The 22,850-nt window shown below is 40.0% G+C and overlaps 1 protein-coding gene across 1 annotated transcript in view; it reads right to left on the reverse strand.

Moving 5' to 3' along the window:
- The window catches only part of GAP43 (growth associated protein 43), a 93,752-nt gene extending 75,972 nt beyond the window's left edge, over positions 1-17,780 (reverse strand). The window contains exon 1 of the mRNA XM_023623730.2: positions 17,330-17,780. Within this exon, the coding sequence (XP_023479498.1) occupies positions 17,330-17,359 (30 nt within the window). The 5' untranslated portion in view covers positions 17,360-17,780. The remainder of the gene's footprint in view (positions 1-17,329) is intronic.
- Between the last annotated feature and the right edge of the window lie 5,070 nt (positions 17,781-22,850).

Here is a 22,850-nt window from a genome sequence, read left to right on the forward strand (position 1 = left end):
TAAGTCTAAAACACAAATAAATGCTCCCTCTTTATGTATGTACGGGTGTGTGTATGTATGTGAGTGCATATATATATACGCACAAACACACATATACATACATGTATACGGAGGTATACATATACATACATAAACAATGTAAGGAAGGAGGAATTACTAGGGAGGTTGCTATAGTGATTGCAGTATGGATCCAGATGGGGAATGAGGGAATGTCTAGAATGATTTTATAAAGGAGGTGATTTTTCGGCAGAATTTTTGGAGGCAGAACATGCTTTGGCAGAATGTAGGAAAGAAAGCATTTCAGGTGGAGAAAATAGCACCACTTAATGTTAGGAGGTAATAAAAGCTTATATGTATGGAGAGTGCCTAGAAAACTGTTATCACCTAGTCTAATTAGTCTATTCTCTACTCGTCTTGTACCAACATAGGGCTGGCTTGTTGACCCTTCACCAGAATCCAGAGAAAACTCTTCTTACTTCCAGAGAATGTGGCTGAAATTTGCTTTAATCAGAGAAAGCCAGATTTGTTGGCTACTCCTGGAGTACGATAAGATTATTGGCAACTTAAAATACACAGTGGTCTGACACTGCAGTGTGTCCAGTATACACAGCAATTAAGTCCAGAGCCTTGATGTGAAAAATGGTTTTCCACTCTTTAAAGGGTTCTGTCGACAAAACAGCCTACAGAAAAGTTGTGGAAAGTGGAAGCAAAGGAATATATGGCTAGATCAGTGGAATGGAAAATGAATTCTCTTCTAGAAATGGCTCTAAGGGTTCCACTCACGTCTGGTGGGTCTTTTGAAGTTCCAAACCAACCTCTCCAATGTTGAATACTTGTTTCCCTCATCTACTTTCTCAGCAACCCAAACTACTCATGCAGCTTCTCTACCTCCCACATAATTACCGAAATAAAAAATGTACAACTGAGAAAAGTGACTCATTTTTTTCAGCTGAAGTCTGCTTCATCTTGCCTTCCTTATGCTCATCCATTCCCTAAACAGGAAACTTACATTCTTTTGGTCCTTCCCAAATTTGATTTTGGAATGAGCACTACCCCAAACTATAAATGAGATGTTTCCAAAGTTTGCTTTGCTAGTTAGCAGCTTGAAACTTAGAATATCATTTCCTGAAGAAAAAATCTAAAAGACTTTAAGTTTCCCATCCAGACCAAAAAAGTATATTTAATCTCTATATTGTTTAGCTTCAGTTCAAAGGGACCTGACAGCCTAATGATCACAGATCATTCTTCTCCCTTCTTGGTTATCATTAAGTATTCTTTAAAAGGACATAGACTAAATTAAAGAATATTTCTCCCTCTCTAGAATTCCAAGGGGGAGCCTGTTCCTTCTCAGCCCCACTCCCAAGAAGGAATCATATTTTTGTGTGTAAGAGACATACACTAGATGTTGTTAAGTCAATAAATACCTGGCCATTTGTTTTTTCATTCTCTTGTAGGAAAATCTACTAGTACCTTTCCTTTTGTTTATCAGTTTGGGGATAGATGTAACAACATCAGACAGAGGATGCTTCCTTTGCACATACACAGGGACCAGGAAAAACAACAACAAAATTTAAACTTCATAATTTTTCTAACCAGAAATTAAAGAGAGTGAAAGGAGAGAGAGAAAGTGTGTACCTGCAACTACAGAAGATACCGTTTTAGATGTTAGGAAAGGGCTGAGTTTTTAACACCAGGCTTAGGAGGCAGACTAATGGGTGTATATTTTAAACTGTTACTCATCCTTAGCCCAGATCATAAGGAGTTTATTGTGTCAAGTATGGGTATCTTTCTGTTCGTGTTGAAGTATCTCTCTACAAAATGGTGACTGTTGTTTGCTAAAGCAACCAGCTGGCACCACTTGGGTGAAATCCAAGTCTGCGTGGTCTTAGCTCTGTGTGAGATATCTATTAGATGCCCAATTATAAAATGTGCCAGAGTGGGCAGCTTCTATGAATGATCGGTGGGAATTGAGCAACCTTTGCCTTAGACCTGACCAAATTTTGCCATCACATCCTATTCACCAGACACTGATGTGTATTCATTTGTGCAGGCTTCCTTTACTCAACTCCTATTTAATAGGAGCCTATTATGTGCAAAGCATTGATCTAGAGCTATACACAGGCAATAAATGAAACATGATTCCTACCCTAATGGAGCTCCTATTATAACACAAGAGACGGACGTGTAAAGGAACGCTTATAATAAAGTCTGTTGAATGTCGTAGTAGAGGTATGTACTAGACACAGTGATGGCACAAAGGAGAGGATCATCATATCTACCTGGAGGATCAGGGTCTCTCCACAAAGAAGAAAAAACTTCAGCCACACTGTGGAAATAAATTGGAAATATGTCATGTAGAAAAGGAGAGAAAGCAAGACATTCTAGGCAAAAAGAACAGTGTTTAGAAAGGGAGAAAGGATGAAATAATGTGAGTTATTCCAAGAAATTATACATTTTTGCAATGGAGTGTGGGATGTGAAGAGGGGTGAATTTTGAAGTTTTAAGGCAAGGATCAGAGACTTAAGAAGTAAATATTTAAAAAAAAAAATCAGATTGAGAGCAATCCTAAAGAAAAATAAAAGAAGTAGGGTGATGTGTTAGACAGTGACCTGTACACCACACATGGAATGCTCCAGAAGGCCTCCCAAGTAAAGAAGCAGAGAAAGAGCATTTCGGGTGGAGGGAGTAACGTGTGGAAAGGACTTGCAGAGGGAATGTGCATGGTGTGTTTTAAAAATGAAAAGGAGGCCAGTAGATTGATGACCAGGAGGGGTATAGTTATAAGAAGAAGTCGGAGAAGGAAGTAAGGCCTGGATCAGGTAGGATTTTATAGGCCTTGGTAATAATGATTTGGTTTTGATTCTAAGTGGAATGGGAAGCTCTCAAAGGTTTTTAAGTAGTGGAGGCATGATCTGGTAAACACTTTTTAAAAGACCATTTTGGCTACTGAGGGGAGAATGATTATAAGGGGTCAAGGGTAAAAGAAGGGAGATTAGAAGGGAAGACTATTGCCTTAGTCTCCACAACTGGGTTAGAGATGATAGTGGAGATGGAGAAAAGCAGACAGAGGCAAGACACATTTTTGAGGTAAAGAGTAAGGAAAAGGAGGAATGAAAGGGTATTTTGTTTGTTTTTTACTTATAGAAACTAGAAAATGTAGCAGCATCTAATGATAAAAGGAAGACTGAGGGAATGAATCAGGTTTCCTTTCTCATTTAGATGACTGCATGAGAAAGGGGAAGACACTTGGAAACAAGAGATGATGAATTATTTTTATGATATGTTGAGATTGGAGCTCATGTGGATCATCAGAAAAAGATTTCCAGCAGAGAGGTTGATACAAAGCTCTAGAGCCCAGCAATGAGAGGGCCTGGAGAATTAGAGATGCACTAGTCTATGTGAGAGTTGCAGGCATGGATTAGATTATCCATGGAGCTTCTGCTATATAAGATCATGCAAGAATAAGGACAAAAGTCTGGATAACACCAGAGAATAGTAGAGAAAAAGGAACCAAAAAGAAAGAAAAAAAAATGTGCAGCCAAAGATGTAGGAGAGAAAACCCAGCAGAAATAGATGTTACGGAAGCCAAGAAAGTAAAGATTCAGGAGAGAAGGCATGTGTCATGGTTTCCAATGTCCCAGAAAAGAGATGCAAGATGGTGCTACTTGCCTTTCTGAGAGTTTATGAAATTTTCTATTTGTCTTGTACACTCCTGTGTCTAATACAGAGCTATTATAGGGTAGACATCAATATATCAATCAATATGTGTCTCTTGAGCCAGGCACTGAACTCTATACCTTATCTTCAAAGAGTTTGCAAGGTAATTAGGGGAAATCAGGTACATACAGATACAAATGGATAATTAAGCAAGGATCTGTTTAATGAATACCAAAGAAATGGGACAGGTAGTATGTGCTACTGAAGATCTAAGCAGGGAAGAAGTCACAGAGAACTGTGGCAGTCAGGAAAGCCTTTGCAAATGAGGTAACTTTGATTCAGCCCTCAGGTTTGGTGAGATCGAGCTAGGTAGAAAGGGGACGTTCCAAGTAGTGGGAATGATATGAACATAAGTACATGGAAACTAATACTTAAATTCATGCTAAGTCTGGCTGGGACAAAATGCCAAAGTAGAGGAGGAGGTTTCTTACAGAACATGTTATTTTAAGTTGGAAAGCCTTAGAGAGAACTTCGTTCAATACTTTTGCTTTATATAAAAAGAAATAACAACCCAGAGAGATTAAATTTGTTTAATTCACAAGCCTAGTGAATGGCAGAGCCAGTAAAAGGTAAGGCAAGAATAGGAGATTGGTACCAGATTCTGAGGAGCCTTGAAAACCAATCATAAGTAAATAAATTACAATTAACCCTGTAAACAAAGAAAACCAAAGAAATTTCAAGAAAAGGGGGAGTGAAATATAAGATTAACCAGTAGGCAGCATGAAAAGCTAATGCCCAAAGCAGGGAATTTTGGTGATGATCCAGCCTTTCTCATCCAGGATTTCTTACCTGAACCACAGAAGACAAAAAGTCATTTGAGTGACTGTTGTCTCCATTCTCACAAGGATGGTTTGTAACTAGTACCAACCTAGATGCATAGGAAAGAGGTTAATTCCTTACATACAATTATGAACTTTCAGGCCCGAGGGTGTTAGGCCTTGGTTCTCTTCTAGAACGCTGGTTGAGAAAGGCTGGCAGGAGGAGCAAAGGACAGAGGTGAAAGACACTGCAAATAGAATTTGGTGACTGATAGTATGGCTTTCATGAGGGAAGGAAGAGTAATTAGTTATTTTCATGTTATGAGCTGGGAACCTGGGAATGTGCTGCTATCTCCAAAAGACTGTCAAGAATAGGGGAGTCAGAGGTCTAATCTAGGGAGAAGATAATTAGTTTAACATGATACTTTCTGAGGTAACAACAAAGAATAAAAGGAAAAATAATATTTTTGATATCTGGAAATCTTGGATTATGGAAAAGTTAACTTTCCCATTGGTTTTCCTACGGTTCTCATAGTTTGGTTCTTTATGGATGAAGTTTTACAAAAATGTAACCAAGTTCAGAAAAAGTAACAGTTTTGATAAGAAATACTTAAAATAAACTTCAGTTTGTATACAAATCAACCAGTTTCCAACGATACTAGAGTGATAATGTAGGAGAATTGTAGAGGCTTGCAGGAAAACTCTTAATTACTGAAAGATATAGTCTAGCATAAAATAGGACAATATTGTGATGACAACATTGGCATTTCTTTTTTTAGCCAAGAATCAATACCTTCTTCTAACTAAGTGAGGATAAAAACTGAATTTAGTACTAAGTATGCGTAAGTATACTAGCACGCGACCTTCTTGGATCCTTTCCTGAATGCTCCTGTTCTTGGGCTTATTGTGTCTTCCAGATGACGTTCAGAAGTGAGGTCTGAGCCATCTGTGGTCACTAATGTTCCCCTGACAGTTTTTACTAGAGGGCTATGGCCCAATTCCAAACTAATTCTATTTTATAATTCTTCTTCCCTTTTCAATTATTATAATTTTCATTTCCTCCTCTATACTGGCTTCACTCCAGAGGGATAAAGTATGAAGTTCAAGATGGAAGAAAGAAAATGCAAGAAACTGGGTCTCGTTGACGTGTTTCTATAGAGCTCTCCAGTTAACCGGCCAAAAGTATGAATCACAAATCTGGCTGACTTATCAAAAGCTATCACCCTGTGTCTTTTGATCAAAGGCAATCAAGGCCATGAGGAATACTGAATTAAGAAGATTAGCACGAAAGACTTCTTCAGATAAATACTAAATACCAACCTGATTTCTCCAGTGCAGCTTTCCCAGGTCATAAGAGAAAACAGAATTGCCTTCTCTTCCATTGAAGTAAACAAGTCCTTGAGATGCAATGATTAAGGGAAGATTGCAAATGGTACTTAGTCTTCAGAAAAAAAGATGTTTGAAAAAATCAAACCCCTAAGTTAGATATGACTAAAAAAAGAGTCTAAAATTTTTTAAGTGAGATAATATCACTCTTCCCTTCCTTTCGAAAATCTCAGAAATTTTTGAACTATTAATCCAATAACTTTGGAAGAAAAATTCCCCGAATGCCTGGGTGAAGATGAGATCGAGGAAGTTTACGACAGATGGCTTATAAAGTCTTACTATTCTTTTAGATCTCTCAAATAAAATACAACTTTTTTCATTAATTTAAAGAGAAAGGACTTTGAAATGCAGTGTCCACCCAAAATATACTCAATGCCTATTTTCCTTCCCCAGTTAGAAGCCTTTAAGAGTCTGAGTAGCCGAAGTAAGCTGTCCTCAATACAACATGTACCTAGGAATCTAACTGCAAGATAATTGTTTAGAAACTGAGAATTTTCTGTTTAAAGAAATTCTGCCTTGATTTTTTTTTTTTTTTTTTTTTTTGGTAAATGGAGACAATTGCCTCTGCTGGAGTTTGAGTGGAACTGTGGAATGCATCCTTTGAAAATAGCTGTCAAAGGATCTCATCTGGCAATTAAGAAGAGCTTTTACTTCTCAGCTTGTGCTCCAAGCAAGTAAATTGGTTTCTGAACCAAAGCAAGGTAAGAGTGAGAAGAGGATTTGCATTCTAAGGGCTCCTAGTCGAATCTAGTTCCTAGGCTAATTGTGCTGACTAAGAGGTTCTGAAGCCAATTAGAAAAGCAGCCAGTTCCTGAGTTTGCTTAACCTTTGGAGATCATTTTGTTCATTTTTTCTTTGCCTCATCTAGCTCTTTTATTTAGTCATTAATGGGAAGATATTAGGGTCTTTCAAATTTTCATTTAAAAATAACACTTTTTGAATAGTTATTGGAATTGGGATTGCAAATAACGAGTGTAAGGCTAATTACCAAAATTCTACATTTAGAGCAAACTGCTGCATATGGAGACAACAGCTCAATATTTTAGCAAGTGCCAATTTGCTAAAAATAGATAAATATGATGATTATTGCTGGAATTAATTCAAGGACATTCAAAATGAGATGACTAATATCAAGGAGTAGCATTTCTCTGATATAAATTCAACAGAGATGTTTTACACCCATTATTGCCCAATCCTTTTGCAAAAAGAGACACCACAAACTAAAAAGGAAAAGTTAGAGCAAAACTACAGCATGCCAAATTAGCAAGAATATATGGTAGCTAGTATTCCTCTTAGACAGGTGGCTTCTGGAAGACAGTGAAAACTCAGAACTTATCAACTTCAGGTGTGTAGATTTGCCTTAATCTTTCTTTTTTAGGTATAAAAGCTCATAGGATCAGTTACCTATGTGGCTACTACTTCCTTTTAGAAACATCAGTGATGATAACTCCACCAATAAGAATATGCAACATAGGCCAAATTGAAAATAACCAAAGAGAAAAATTTGTGATCCACCACATTTGAAGTAAGTCTCTCCCGATCTGGGTAGCTACCCTATTATGGACATACAGGTACATATGCAGGAGACCCTTTCTCAGCCAATTTACCCCCACACTAGATTCACAAGTGTGAGCTTCCAGAAATTATGTCTAAATCATGTGACGTGGCCCTTCCTCCAGTCTGAGATGATTGCCCTATTGGTAACTAGCTGACCCAAATAGGACCAATCAAATTCATTCATTCTCATTCTTCCTCTCATATTCTCTCTCTCTATAGATATAGATAGACATTTCTATCTCTCATTCAGAATTTTTAATTGAGAGACGGAGAAGCAGGGGTTATTAGTAATGGAGTCTTTCAAACACAGGTTTGAGAAAGAAAACCTATGAATTTCTGCTGTTGAGGTTCTCAGATCTACTCTGGTTCCCATAAACTTGGATGTTCAACTTCTTTTATTTTTATTTTTTTAATTATTTTTTGTTTTTTATTTTTTTGAGGAAGATTAGCCCTGAGCTAACATCTGCTGCCAATCCTCCTCCTTTTGCTGAGGAAGACTGGCCCTGAGCTAACATTCATACCCATCTTCCTCTGCTTTATATGTGGGACGCCTACCACAGCATGGCTTGACAAGCAGTGCCAGGTCCGCACCTGGGATCCGACCTGGCGAACCTGGGCCACCCAAGTGGAACATGCGAACTTAACCGCTGCGCTGCTGGGCCGGCGCCCGGAAGTTCAACTTCTTAATTGCATATGATTTCTAGTTTCCTTTGAATAGAGCCCTGTGTAGATTCTTAAAGTTGATTTCAGTTACTTGTGCTGAGTCAAAGGACACATAAATAATAGAAGTGTGCATGTGTGTGTATGTGCATGTATATGTGTGTGTGTGTGTGTGTGGAGAGAGACAGAGACAGAGACCGAGACGGAGGTGGCTAGACAGAGGACTAAAGGTGATATTGACCATTAACAAAGTATAAGTATAATCAAACAAATAATTGTTTCCCTCTGGACACCAGCTTATTTCCACATTTCTAGTTAATGTACCTTTCTAGTCTAAGCCCCTATATAAAACTATTTTTCAAAATATGCATGATATGGATTTTTCTGTGTTAGACTTTTGGCTTCTAGGAAAAATGGAATCTCTTGGACAATTATTATACTTAAAAATATTTTCAAATATTATCCGATTCTTTTCTTGGGGGAAGACTGGTCCAGAGCTAACATCCGTGCCCATCTTCTTCTACTTTATATATGGGATGCCTGCCACAGCATGGCTTGACAAGCAATACGTAGGTCCACACCCAGGATCTGAACCAGTGAACCCCAGGGGCAGAAGCAGAATGTGTGAACTTAACTGCTGTGCCACCAGGCCAGCCCACTCAGAAATCTGATTCTTTGAGTTGTAAAATTCCATTGCTTGTATGAGAATTTGATAAATTTTATCTTATTAAATTGGTAACTTATTCCAATCAACCAGGGACACAAGAGAACTGAAATGTCTTTCGTGGAGATCCTGAGAGCTTAGGAGATTATTTATGGCATTTAGAGTTGAGTTGGAAAAAATTCAGGATTGTATATCGCTTCCTCTGATCCAGGTTAATTCCTGATGCACTGAGGACCTCGGAAGTTGTGTGGAAATGGTACTCAGGTGATAATCTTCGAAGTGTGCTTCCCCCAATCAGGCTTCATCCCCATGTTCAGTCTCCCAACCAGCCCCACATTCCCTCTCAACTCTCCTGCCTGACTGGCCCTTGTGATGGATGTGAGCACAGCAGGCCTGGGAATCTCAGTGCAGGTTGGAAGTTAAGTGGGGGTGGGGGCGGGGATGGGGATGGAGGAGAAGCAGCCAACTTAGCAAATGGAGAAGAGAAGAAATCTAAATGTGAAGAAAAGATAAAAAGAAAAAGATAAAAAGAAAAATAGTGGATATTTCTAATGCGTTTGAATTGATCCTCGGGGTCTCATAAGAAGTTGAATATCTTCTTATTTAAATTCTGTCACTGAAGTTTTCAAAGGAAATGATAAAGCTACACTATGCTCCCATCCATTAGCATGATGAATATTTACTCTGTAGAGAATAGGAGAGGCGGGATGGGAATGGAAGGTATTTATATATTCTATACAGAGAGTAGGGTACTTCTTTGCATAGAACCATAAATGCTTTAGGTTTCAGTGTGTGAAATTCTTTAATTAACAATACCTTACACTCGAAAAACACACTGTTTGTGAAACACTTTTATTTTTATCACTTTATTTGAGCCTCATAGCAACCTAGTTGAAAAGGCAAGTCAGGATTTGGAGTGTTCTTTTTATGTGTCCACTACATAGATGAATAAACGGAGGCTCAGAAAAGATTGAGTTACTTACCCAAGGTCACACGACAAGCAATTGGCAGAGCCAGGTCTAGAACCCAGGGGAAGGGTTTATTCCACTACAAAGACATGAAATAGGACATTAAACAAACAACATCTAAGAAAATAAGATGTGCAAATGATTAGGGATAGGGAATATGGAGGGTCACACCCCCACACGACAACCTGAACTTACTGCAAGCGTGCCATTCTGATCTGAACAGACAGGAGAGGGAGCCGTAACTTTGAGCACAACCACCTTGTGAGGCAGACCAAGAGGTGAATGTGCATTTACACAGCACTAGCTCTGAACAGGTCCATAGGAATGGTCTTCTGGCCCAAAACATCTTTCCCAATGGTCCATCATGACCTTTCCTACTTTTATTCCATCAATAAATATTTTTTTATTGAGAAGCTACTATGTATCAGATATAACTTAAAATACCTGTTTTGTCTAAAATATCTATTTGGAAAGTTAGAAAGGACACACTTTTTCTTTTTTTCTTTTTCTTTTTCTTTTTTTGGTGAGGAAGATTGGCCCTGAGGTAACATTTGTTGCCAATCTTCCTATTTTTGTTAGAGGGAGATTGTCACAGAGCTAACATCTATGTCAATCTTCCTTCACTTTGTATGTGGGACACCGCCACAGCATGGCTTGATGAGTGGTGTGTAGGTCTGCACCAGGGATCTGAACCTGTGAACCCCAGACAGCCAAAGCAGATCTTGTGAACTTAACCACTACACCACTGGGCCAGCCCCAAACACACTTTTTCTTAAAGTTCTCCTTTCATGGCCTCATCCTCTAAACACTAGCATGAGCTGGTACTAGTTAATCAGAAAAACTCCAGTTGGACCTAAGGGAAGGAGAAAAAAATAAGGAATACTCAAAGCAATAGATTGAGAACAATGAGCAAGACAGAGAATAAGGATATGGAGATTAGAAAACACTACCCAATGTTAGCAGTTGGGGACAAGCTTCACCAATAAATCATTTTGTCTTACTACTCTTCTCAAGGCCCTGCCAATTCAGTCAGAGAAAATATACTACTTAAAATCTGGCAAAGAGTATATTCATGGAAAGCTGTGGTTGCAATTTGCCCCATGTTGGCCACAATAGTCCTACTTCAGAATCCAAATCCTTTCAGTCTATTCAAACCTAAGAAAGATAAATTTGATCTGATTCTCATTCATTTAGCAGATATTTGATAGACTACTTACCATTCAAACTCCCTTTACTTCCATGCAAGATTTCTCTTTGTGGATTATTATGACATGGATACTTCATTGGCAAAGAAAGAACCCCAAATGAATGCACAATTAATTCTTGAACACAGGCCCCTAAGCACAGGCCAACACTACATGCATTATTTTGAAGTTTGTGTGATCAATGAAATAAATCAACTAAGCAAAGTGAGACATTGAGTCAAAATCTTATTTGGAATAGTTGTGGAGCAAAGCAACATGTGTAAGCAGGTGGGGCCCAAAGGGAAGGGACAAGAAGATGCAAGACTGTGGCAACCAGGTGTCTAAGCTGGGATGCTGCAAACCTCAGAGGGTGGGACTAGCGTGCTGGTTGGTGGAGTAAGAGAATATCAAAAGCAGGTTTCCAGATAGTGTGGTGGTTTTATAGTAGTTTGGAGAAACACAGTATAAGTGGGCTCATTTAGTGCCTGCTTTCATTGAAAACTGATGGTGGTTGTGTCTGTGGGTCAACAACACGAATCAATTATGGTCAGCTCCACTTCAAAATTCGACACCAATAGATCAGATATGCCACAAATTATGGAAAGATTATAAACCTAGTTCCATATTCATTTAGTAAATAGGTTATCCTCTGTTAAAACCAGTTACTTTATGTGCCAAACCTTGTGGTAATCACTGGAGAGAGAAAAATAATTAAGATTCTATTCTTTCCCTTAAGCAGCTGACAGTATGGACACTAGTGTGTGAAAAACAAATGCTACATATTTGAAACATGTGATAGAATAGTGATAGTGCAAAATATAGCATAGTCACAAAGAAAGTAGGAAAAAAACTTAGAGAGGTCAAGAATGGCTTCAAAGAGCTAACTTTTGTAGGGGAAATGGTAATTTTCTATGCTGAGATGGAAGTGTAATGTGGACAGAGAGTACAATATGAGCAAGGGCACCAAGGCCTGAAATACTGATGTGGTGTCATAAAATGAAAGGAGCAGGTGTTTGAGGATGGCCCTGGAAAGGCAGGCAAGACTGGATCATGTCTCCATGCTGAGGAGTTGGTATTGTAGCTTACAGCTAACAGGGAACCATTAGAGGATTTTAACAAGGAAAATAATATGACCAGATTTGTGTTAAGTAAAGATAGGTACAGTGTTATTTGCAAGGAGAATTGAAAGAGAGCAAGATGGAGGGAGGGAGTCCACGTAAGAAGCTATTGTCTTTGTCCAGATGAGAGGGAATGAAAGTCTGAGCCAAGCTATTTTTGGTGGACTTGAAAAGCAGAGGATGGATTTAAAATCTTTTTAACTGGAATTAGAGGATTTAGTAACTGGATGTGGGGATTGAAAGAAAAGACTACGTTCAGGATTACTCCCAGATTCCTAGAGCTCAGAAACTGGGTAAATGGTATTATGGTAATAAGGGGGGGAATTTGGAGGAAGACTAAATGGTACAAAACAGAAGACACGAGTGTGGTTTTAAACATAATGAACATGGATGTCTCTAAAATATCTAGACAGAGATATCTATGGATCAGAAGCTCAGGAGAGATATCCAGTCTACAGATTTGAAAATCACATGGGTGGTTAAAACTCTCGACATGAATGAGGTTACCTAGAAAAGAGAAATGAATCAAGATCATTAACCTGGAGATAATTAATATCTGGGGAGAAGAGAGCAAAAGAAGCCAACAAAGAAGACTAAGAAGGACCTGTCTGAGAGGGAGGAGAATGAGGCCCGCTGTCATGGGGGCCAAGTGAGAAGAGAGTTTCAGGAAGAGGCATGGACACTACAAAACACCAAAGAGATATCAAATAAGATGTAAACTGAAGAGCCACTGGACGTAGGGTCTTTTTCAGAATATGTTTCAATGGAATTATGGGAACAGAAGCCTCATTAAAGTAAATGGATAGTAAATGAGGAGTGATGAAGAGATGGAAATCACTTACGACCAGAAGGAACTACTCTCTAACAGAAAAAGGCAGCACGGTAGGCACTCGACACTCCTGAAAAACTGGCAATTCTAAGCCAAGCCTCGCACTGCAAAACTTGGAGAGAAAATTTTCTTACATTGCGTTGATCTTCGTTTTCACATCAATTTTGTTTAATCCCTGCAAGAACCATTTAGGGTCAGCAGGGTGGGGTTTTTGTTTGTTTGTCTTTTAGTCTCCATCCTACAGGAGGAAACTGAAGCCCAAGATTATGTGATTCATTGAGGATCACAGAATCAGTAAGTGGCACCACCGAAGGACTCTCAGCACAGTGCTCTTCCCAACACCTCAGAGAATGCTATGAAGACTTTAATACAGTGGTGCAGAGGCACCCTGATCACACTTCCGAAATTCACAAGGGAAAATTCCTGCCTATGATCACTTCTTTGATTGACAGCAGACACGCTTGGTTGCCTGAACGTCCCTATGACAGCGAATAGGGAAGTGACTAGTTAAATGCTGTATCTTCTCTCAAGATGACCTGTGTATGTGCATCCTTTGAAATGTTCCCTTAATATCAAAGAAAAATTTTAGACTTGTCTTACTTTATCAATATGAACGAGGGGAACATTTGGTTAATATATATGCTCTACTATTGCCTGAAAGAACCTCCCCCGCTTCCTTTTGGGTCCAGGTAAAACTGAAGTATGTGGATTAATTAGCCCCAGGCATAACACTGACAATTTCACTATGAGGGAGGCAAAGGAGACCCTAAGCCATTCTCCCTCTCAGTGAACTGGAGCACTGCCCTTTAGCATAAAACATGAAAGGAGGTTTCTGTAGTTTTGCCAGCTCAGCAAGAGAGAAAATTAACCCTACATTTTCTTATCCCAGTTGCCTCAGCATAGATGGTGAGGCGGGGGACCAGAGTTACCGACTGTTAGCATGAGGGAACAGGGTTCATTATGTATGTGCCCTGGCATTGGTAGAAGGAGTCACCAGAAATGAACACCTTTCTAGGTTCACCATGAATTTTCTAAGGTTCTCTGCAAATCCCAATAATGTGGGAGAAAAAGAAAAGCCCTTTAAATGATTCCTTCATTCTGTTTAAATTTGGAAATGTGTGGTAGAAATCACCATAAAAAAATGAACAATTTCAATTATATTAAGTAGAATGTCTCCATTTAATTAATTCACTTAGTCCCTGGGTGACACTGGGTGTGGCTTTGTGAGATTTAGGAGGAATCCAATTTATCACTAGGAGGAATCGTCTGCACCAAGCAGCAAGGCGGCATCCTTCCATACCTTTCCAACACTGCAAAGGAAAGGCGCAGCGAGGTGGGAATTCTAAACCGCAGATCACGCTCTGAGATAAGAATTATTTGTCGTATGGGGGAAAACGGCAGATGTTGGTGGGGTTGAGGAGTGGGGGGCAGAGGGGCCACTTGCTTGTGTTGGTATTCTTTACACTTCCATTATAAATTAAAGTCGTTATTTTTAAACAAAGGAAACATCTCACAGTTTTCTTGCTTTGTGGACACAGATCACATCTTGCAAGTTTTTCATCATCTGCAATACGCATGGTAATTAAGCTATTTAAAGTTAGCCCCAAGATATTTGAAAATTATAAGCCAATAAAATCTCAGGGATTCTTTTATTTTCCTCCCCCTTTGCCCACTCCTTTACCATCTTCTCATCTCCATCCCACTCCCATTCTCTTCTTCCTGCCATAATAATCTATAGTGGCAATTAATGGTTACTAAAGATCATTTATGCTTTCTTCTCACCCGTTGGCAATGTATTACAACTCAGAAATCTAGGATTGCTTCTTTATGCAGCTCAAGTGGAAGAGTAAGGAAGTGCAGTCCCTCCAGCCCCCTCCCACATTTCTGCTGGATTTCATGGGTGTGGCAGAGTTTAAACCTTTGCAGCTTTTTGCCCTTGTTTTATTCCCTGTTAAGGACTAGGATGAAGAATAGATGGCAGAAGAAGGATAAACACAATCGGATTCTGCCATGAATGGTATAGGATCATTTCATCCACAAGCGGGAATCCTGTGTGAGACCTAAGTTCTCATGCTATATAAATGCCAGTCAGTGTAGTGTGGAGCCCACGCCCTGAATACACCATTTCCTTCAGTCTGATTTAATGGTATCCTAAATACTGACTTATGTGAATGATACACAACAGTGGTTAATAGGGGACATGATAATTTCACACAGAAGTACACATGTATAAAATACATGGGCAAAATAGGACAATTTTCTCTCCTGAATATAAATTATGCTAAAAAATACATGCAGGCATGTGGAAACCGTACAGAGTACATGCATGACTGTTGTACATGAAGTATGCAGATGCTATACACATTTACATGTGAATTTCTACAACTCCCTAAACACACAATTTCAGCTTCATCACTTTGCACACATCCCAGTGAAGACTTGGGGCTGTCAGTGAGATCGGACCCAAGTGAAGGCAGCTGTCCTCTTTTGGGGAAGGGAATTCCTTTAGCCTCACTTCCTTTTCTAAAAATCATATTTGGTTTCCTTTGTTGAAGGGGGTATGTGTACACATGTATGTGTACACATAAGGTGGCAAAAGTTGTACACCAGCATATTTTTTTTCCCCCAAATTAAAGGTTTTTTAATGAATAGTATTGGCTTTCTTAGGACTCCGCCTTCCTAAATTTTATTCCTCCAGCTCACCAGTGGGGCAACCTCAGGACATTTCCTTGACAGTGTACTTAACCCAGCCACCTGTATCTATTGCATTTATGTATTAGAATGAAGGAAGACAAGGAGAGGAAACGTCCTGGTTTGAAAAACGAGCCAACGGAAGCATCAATCTCTGGACCCATAGAGCAGTTTAGGGAAGTGCCGCATGTAAGACTCTAACGCTCTTCCCCAAACACCCCTACACAAACCACACACTCAACCCCAGGTGGCTGCTCCTTATTTATTTATTTATTTATTTATTTTTATGCCTCTCTGCTCTCTCCACCTACTGCTCTGATACTCTGCTTCTATCTCCCTTCCCCTTCCTCATCCTCCTCCTTTATCCTCACTCCCCACCCCTCCTTCCAGGGCGCTGGCTAAATGTGCAAAGCTGGCAGGCTGTTTCCATTCCTCCTCCACCCACTTTGGATTCAGCGAGTGTCTTACAAATTGCCCAGTATCCAATACCTGCACAGGAATAATGCCCAAATTCTCTCTCTTGCACTCCACCCCTAAGGCAATCAATCTGCAAAGGGCTCTTTTGACCAAGATTGCCTCCCCTCCCACAGGCACGCAGACACACACACGCACAAGCACACACTCACCCATAGCCCACACCCGTTTTTCTCCTTAACCTTCACCCAAATCACTAGAACGTGTTCCAGTCAACGTTGGAAAGCTTCATTTGGAGAACGCCGCGGCACTGTCGGTTGCTGCGGAATACCGTGCTTGCTTGTCATTCCTTCCCTCCCTCGCTCCAATCAAGTTTCCAAAATGCCTTTCAAGAAATAAGTGAGCAATTTGAAATGGAAGACAAACCTGGGCAGTGGGGGAGGGAGGGCAGGAGGGGACTCGGATTCTTGCTAATTTTGTATGTATCCCTCTTCCTGATGAAAATGAGTCACCATGCTTATTACCCAGAATGTAGCCTGTCTTGGCCACTGACAATCCCAGGAAAGACGCAAGGGAAGAGGAGAAGAGAAAAGACCCGATTTCCAACAGGTAACACTCCGCTCGTTTTTCTCATCCCATCGGAGCTCAAAGCTCCTAGGGGCGTGGTCCACCCTCTCCTCCGACCAGCTGGTGCACAATCGGCTACTGATCTTGGGCAGGGGATTTTCGCCTTCCACACGGCCAATTTCTCCCCCAGCCTCAGTTGTCTTTAGATTCTCTTTTTTAAAAAACATCTCCCAAATCACAATTTCATTCATTCCTTGAAAAATAAATAAATAAGTGAATAAAACCTTCACGTTTTTTTCCATTAATACCTGCGCCCATGTGAAGCGCATGCATGTACGAAATAAGGCTTCTTCCTCAGCACATGTGAGAAAATTGTAGACAGAACAAGCAATACTCGTTACTGAATATCATTCCTTTAACCTTGCTTTTTGCAAATAATATAAAGAATCGCCTTCCCATGTGGTAGGTAGAGCCCACATCTTTTCCCCACACTCCTTTCTATATCCACACCCGCAAAACCAGAGACTTAAAACCCTGAACATTCACGAATAGCCAAAAGAAATCTTATTTCTAGCCAAACAGGAAAATTTATTCTAACCTCATCCTAATTAGTAGCAGCATTCCCAAACCAGAGCATGAAAGACAGACTAGAATAAAAGCTGGGATGCAACCATCAGTCACCATATGCTAAGGAAATGCGAGCACCATGGCCAGAGCAAGAAGCAGTTAAAATATTTTTTTTTTTTCTGTCTTTACAGGGAAATATTGTACTCTGGTAATTTCACAGCAGCAAGAAGTAAAAATCTTTAGCTCTACCTGTTTGGTTCTTCTCATACAGCACAGCATGGTTGTATCGTCCCTTGCCTTCTTCCTGCCTTCTCTCCTTTCCTCCTCTCTCTTTCTTTTCCCCCCCTCTCCACCTCTTTTCTGCTCGCTTGCTCACTCGCTCTCTCGCGCTAGCGCGCTCTCTCTCTCTCCCTCCCTCCCTCTCTCTCTCTCCCTCACACACACCAGGGCAGTTAGCAGCAACTGTAAGGTCCACAGCTATTGCTCATCGCACATGCTCTCTCTCTCTCTCTCTCTCTCTCTCTCTCTCTCTGGCTCTCACTTTATCCTCTCTCCTCTTCTCTCTCTTCCCCTCTTTTCTCTCCCCACGACCCACTCTCTGTCTGTCTGTCTCTTTCTCCCCTGTCTCTCGATCTCTTTCTCAGAATTGTTCACTAGCTTTCAATGACTAATCACTTCCCCCAGCCCCCACCCCCATTCTAGACAGTCCCCCCCTTCCAGTCCCCCCTCCCAGTCCCCTGCCAGCCTCATGAATATTTAAACATCTCCAATCTGGACCCAATTACCCACCGTCTTTCCCACTGCATTGAGTGGGTGGTGGGGTGGGGGCAGAGAAGGATATTCCAGCCTGTTCAGGAGATTGGATGGAATGTGTTTTAGTGAAGAGGGGATTGAGGAGTGCTTGTATTTCTTTACCAACTCTTCTCTCTTCCCAATATCATAAAAGCAAAGAACAGCTATTCTGAATGAGTAGTCAGACCTATACAGTATATTTGCTATTTAGATTGTATGCACAGCTCATAATTGTGAGGGTTAAGTTCTCTCAAAAAATGAAGTAACATAAAAATATCATACACTGTATATATACTGTACTCAGTATTCATATATGTAATCTAAAATAAATACACACATATAAGCCTAGACATGCACAAATATATCTTACATATGCTCCAATATCCTCGAAAAATCCACGTGACTATATTGTACTTTAAACATTCTAAACACTCAAGTTCAGAAATAATAACTAACGTTTAGGAATTAGCATCCATATCTAAAATCAAATGGTAGTTTTTTTCTTAGTGCACATACACCTGTTTGAAAATTGGGGTTTCTTATAATTTTACTGAAAAAGCTGAGCACATTGGAATAATAAGTCTATGTAATATTAATGCGGCCCAAAATGATATATTACAGCTTGGGCAAGAAGAATAAAAGTAAATTCATCTACTGGGAGAAGAAAAGATATATCATGAAGTCTACTTCTTCAATTCATTCTATGGTCTTTCATAATTTGGGTGGAGGAAAAGGTGACTTTAAAAAAAGTGTATATAACACAATTTTTAGATATATAGTACTGTGCGATCTTGGGGCTGTTACTGAACCTCTCTGCACCCAATTTTCTAATCTGTAAAATAGGAATAATAATGCCAACCTTGCCAATATGTGAGGATAAAATATTATAATCTATGCAAAGCACAACACAGCCATTCTCAATGCATAGTAGCTCTACCTTAGAGACTGTACTTTTCAGAAATTTTGGTGACGTTTTCAAGTGAGTATGTTAAAGAACTTTTCAAACTATTTCTTGTTGTTCATTAGTGATGACAAGCATCCCTAATTAAACAGCTCATATTGTTTCTAGTTCCTCCTACACATGAGCCTAATCAATAGGTGTCAACCAGACAGCTTATTATTATACGTAATATCAGGATCACAACATTCAAGGTACACCCATCTCAGAATGGACTATCTCAGAGAGATACCCAGGGGGTAATTGTTATAAACTACCCCCAGAGGTCTTCCTGAGCATGACTTACCTCAGATCCAGCTTTACTTGGTCTTTTTCTCCTCTCAGTTTGCTTGTTTTCATATTTAATGATAAAAAAAACAGAATTAGGTTCTGATTTAATCTTTTTTTAATGTTGTAATGAGCCCAGTAAGAGCCAAGCTTTCACAAACAGGTTTCTGTGTATTTAGGTAATAGGAGAGAGCAAAGAATAGGTGAGAAATGGTTTCATCAGAGGCATTCCGGTTGTGGTTTAGGATCACCCTACCTAGCCTGGTAGGAGCTGGAGAGTGATAATGGGAGGCTGCAGAGGAGGTGAGGACTCGGGGCAAGGGAGAAGAAATTCCTTCTTTTAGTGTTTAAATAGACTCCTAGAAAAGATCATGTCATCAACTATGTGGCCTAACTTAAGACAACATTGTTGGCCATAGAAAAGGGCCAATTCTTTTCCCTTTCAATGCACTCCCTCAGCTCTCCAATTTATATCTTCCTTATCCTTTTATTTATTGGAAAGAAACTTGGAAACAATGTGGCGTAATGAAATCAGAGTCGAGAGCTCAAAACCATGTGTAGGCCTGGATGAACTTTGTGACTAAATATATTAAACCACCCCGCTTAGCATCAGTTTCCTCAGCAGTTCACATGCATTATTTCATCTAATCCTCAAAATGAGGTAGGTGCAATCATTAACCCCATTTTGATGGAGATACCAAAGTAAGTGAATTAAGTACCCAGACTAGGTTGCACAGCTAATAAGAGGTAAAGCTACTACTCCGAAACCCTTTTAACCACTAAAATACATTGCTACTCGATGGGCCTCTCACCTCATTACTTCTGGTCCTTAGCAGATTAGAATATGTAGTGAAGGTTTTTGTGTTGAGATGAAATCAGCATTCTGAAAGATCCACCTATTAGGTCCAGCTCTTACCTCAAGAGCCATGAAGAAGAGGCTGATGTCCTCATCCAGTAGCAAGCCCTCTATATATTTCTGACCAAATATCAGCTACTTCAACCACCCTCAAGTGCCTCAGTATTTAGAGTCCTTACCATTTTCGATGCCTTCCTCTGGATAGACTACATTCTGTCAATGAGCCTCTAAATATTACTTCCCAGAAGGGAGCTCAAGTTTCCAAATTTAATTTGAATAATATGGAATCTATTCCAATACATTTTTTTTCTCTAAGCAATGGATATTATGGGATGGCAAAGGAATGAGGAAGAGAAAAGTATACACTGATGTGATATTGGCAAAAAATATATATGTAATAAAAATAAATAAAATAACCAATGTTGTCCTGATCCCCATCAGCCAACTATTCAATGGATCCACTAATCCATATACCCTTATAGTCAATCCCAGAAAATGCCTAAGCTTAAGCCCCATCATAGAACCTTATATAATTTTAGATTAACAGATTAAATCTTAAGACTATCAGGAAACTTCTTGACTATAGGTTAGGCAATACATCGTTCTAGAAGAAGGTGAAGAGTGGTGGAGGCCAGGTCCCAGTTCCATTCTTAGATCTCTTTGAGCTTCATACTAAAGTGATACTGTTTTTCATAATAAAGCCAGAAGTCACTGGGTTTTACTAAGGGCTCTGTCAATAGTCTGCGAATTTATGACTGATGCTTGAGAGGAAAATGTCATCAACCCAGGAAGAAAATATATTCGTCTTTTTCCTCCTCCTCCTAGGAGTTTATTTTTTTAACTTTTAGTCTTAGCCTTTTACCTGCTGTATTAGTGTGCTGGGCCGCCATAACAAAATGCCACAGACTGCATGGCTTAAACAACAGAAATTTATTTTCTCATAGTTCTGGAGGCTAGAAGACCAAGATTAAGGTGCTGGCAGGGCTGGTGTCCTCTGAGGACCATAAGGGAAGGAGGTATTCCAGCCCTCTCTCCTCAGCTTACAGACGGCCACCCTCTCATTGCCTCCTCATGTGGTGGTCCCTCTGTGCACATGTACCTTTGGTGTCTCTGCATCCAAATTTCCTCTTATTAAAGAACATTAGTCCAGTTGGAATTGAGCCCCACCATAAGACTTCGTTTAACCTTGATTATCTTTTTAAAGGTCCTAGCTCCAAACACAATCACGTTCTGAGGTCCTGGAGGTTAGGGCTTCACCATACAACTTTTAATGGGACACAATTCAGTCCATAAAATGTGCATTCCCCATCAGTATTTCCTGGCTTTATTCATATATTCAACATTCTCTATGTTGCAAAAACATCCTGCCCTCAAGGAGATACACACATATGTGAAAAGCAAAACAAATGCTGTTTGAATGAAACAGGGTTCAATGTCAAATGTGTGTAAGAATTCAGAATAGGAAAGAAATTACTGTGGACTAGGGTGGGTCTTTCATTTCATGATTGGGACTTGAACAAGGAGAAAAGGCACAATGAGTTTTAGAGAAGGGAAAGGGATCACGTTAGAAAAGGCAAAATGCATGAATAATCACCACACCATCGAGGGGCTGTGGATATGCAGAATAGGGGAAGCTGTAAAGGAGAGTATTACGAAGGAACCTTGGAAGGGGAGGCTACACCCAGATGAGGAAGGAGCTTAAGGGTCAGGTGAAGAGGGTGTATTCATGTCCTAGGGCTGCCACGACAAATTTCCACAAATCTAGGGGCTTAAAACACTAGAAATGTATTCTCTCACGTTTCTGGAAGTCCCAATTCAAAGTGCTGGCAGGATTAGTTCCTTCTGGAGGCTCTACAGTAGGAGAATCCATTCCATATCCTTCTCTGAGCTTCTGGTTTCTGTGGGTAATCCTTACCATTCCTTGGGCTGAAGATGCATCACTCCAATCTCTGCTTCCATCTCCATGTGGTCTTCCCTCTTCTTATAAAGAAACTTGGTGAACCCAGAGTCTGCTCTAAATCCAGGATGATTTCATCTCCAAATTCTTAACTTAATCATATCTGCAAAAACCTTTTTTCCAAGTAGGGTTATATTCACAGGTACTAGGTGTTAGGACTTGGATACGGCTTTTTGAGGAACACAAGTCAACCCACTGCAGGGGACTTAGACATAAGGTTTGTGAGTGGAAATGCTTTAGAAAATGCCTATGGTGATGGTGTATAGTATGGAATGGAGAGAAGGATCCTAAGGGTGCAGTGAGGAACATGGAATTGCTCTAATGCCTAGATCAAGAAGAGAAGATGGAAGAGAAAGAGAACTGTTACTTGCTGCGTGCCTAGTACGTTCCAGGTATCACATATTTTCTGTTTTACATATTCTGTCTCATTGACTGCACAGAAGAATATCTAGCAGGAAGAGAAAAATGGAAGAACTAAAAGCGGTTTGGAGATTGCACCTGGGAAGCCTGGAAAATAAGAATATAAAACTCAGATGTGAGGAGGTCCAGGAAAAGACCTGGTGTTGTGGGGGAGGTGACAGATCAGTTTTGAAACTGTTCGTTTCATGGAAGCACTGAAAAGTTCAAACGCAAAGCAGGATCAGATTGTAAGAAAGCAGACTCGGAAGTTGTCTGAGCCTGCCAAAGTCTCCCAGGCAGACATGGCTGCATCTGGTTCCAGGGAAAGGCAAGCCCCTATGATATGATGTCATCATATTAATTAGGCTGATAGCATTTCAGTACAGCCTCACTGCCAGAATTCATCCTGCTTCCCACAGGCAGACAAGAGTCTGAAGCCAGGACCTGGATGATTTTGAGGACTCTCTAAATCTCTGTCCATCTTTCCAGACTTGACGCAACTCCTCTCAGAGTTTCTCCTTCCAGCATACCAGGAGGTGAT

The sequence above is a fragment of the Equus caballus genome, chromosome 19 (assembly GCF_041296265.1).
Source record: "Equus caballus isolate H_3958 breed thoroughbred chromosome 19, TB-T2T, whole genome shotgun sequence".
In the NCBI taxonomy this organism is placed as follows: domain Eukaryota; kingdom Metazoa; phylum Chordata; class Mammalia; order Perissodactyla; family Equidae; genus Equus; species Equus caballus.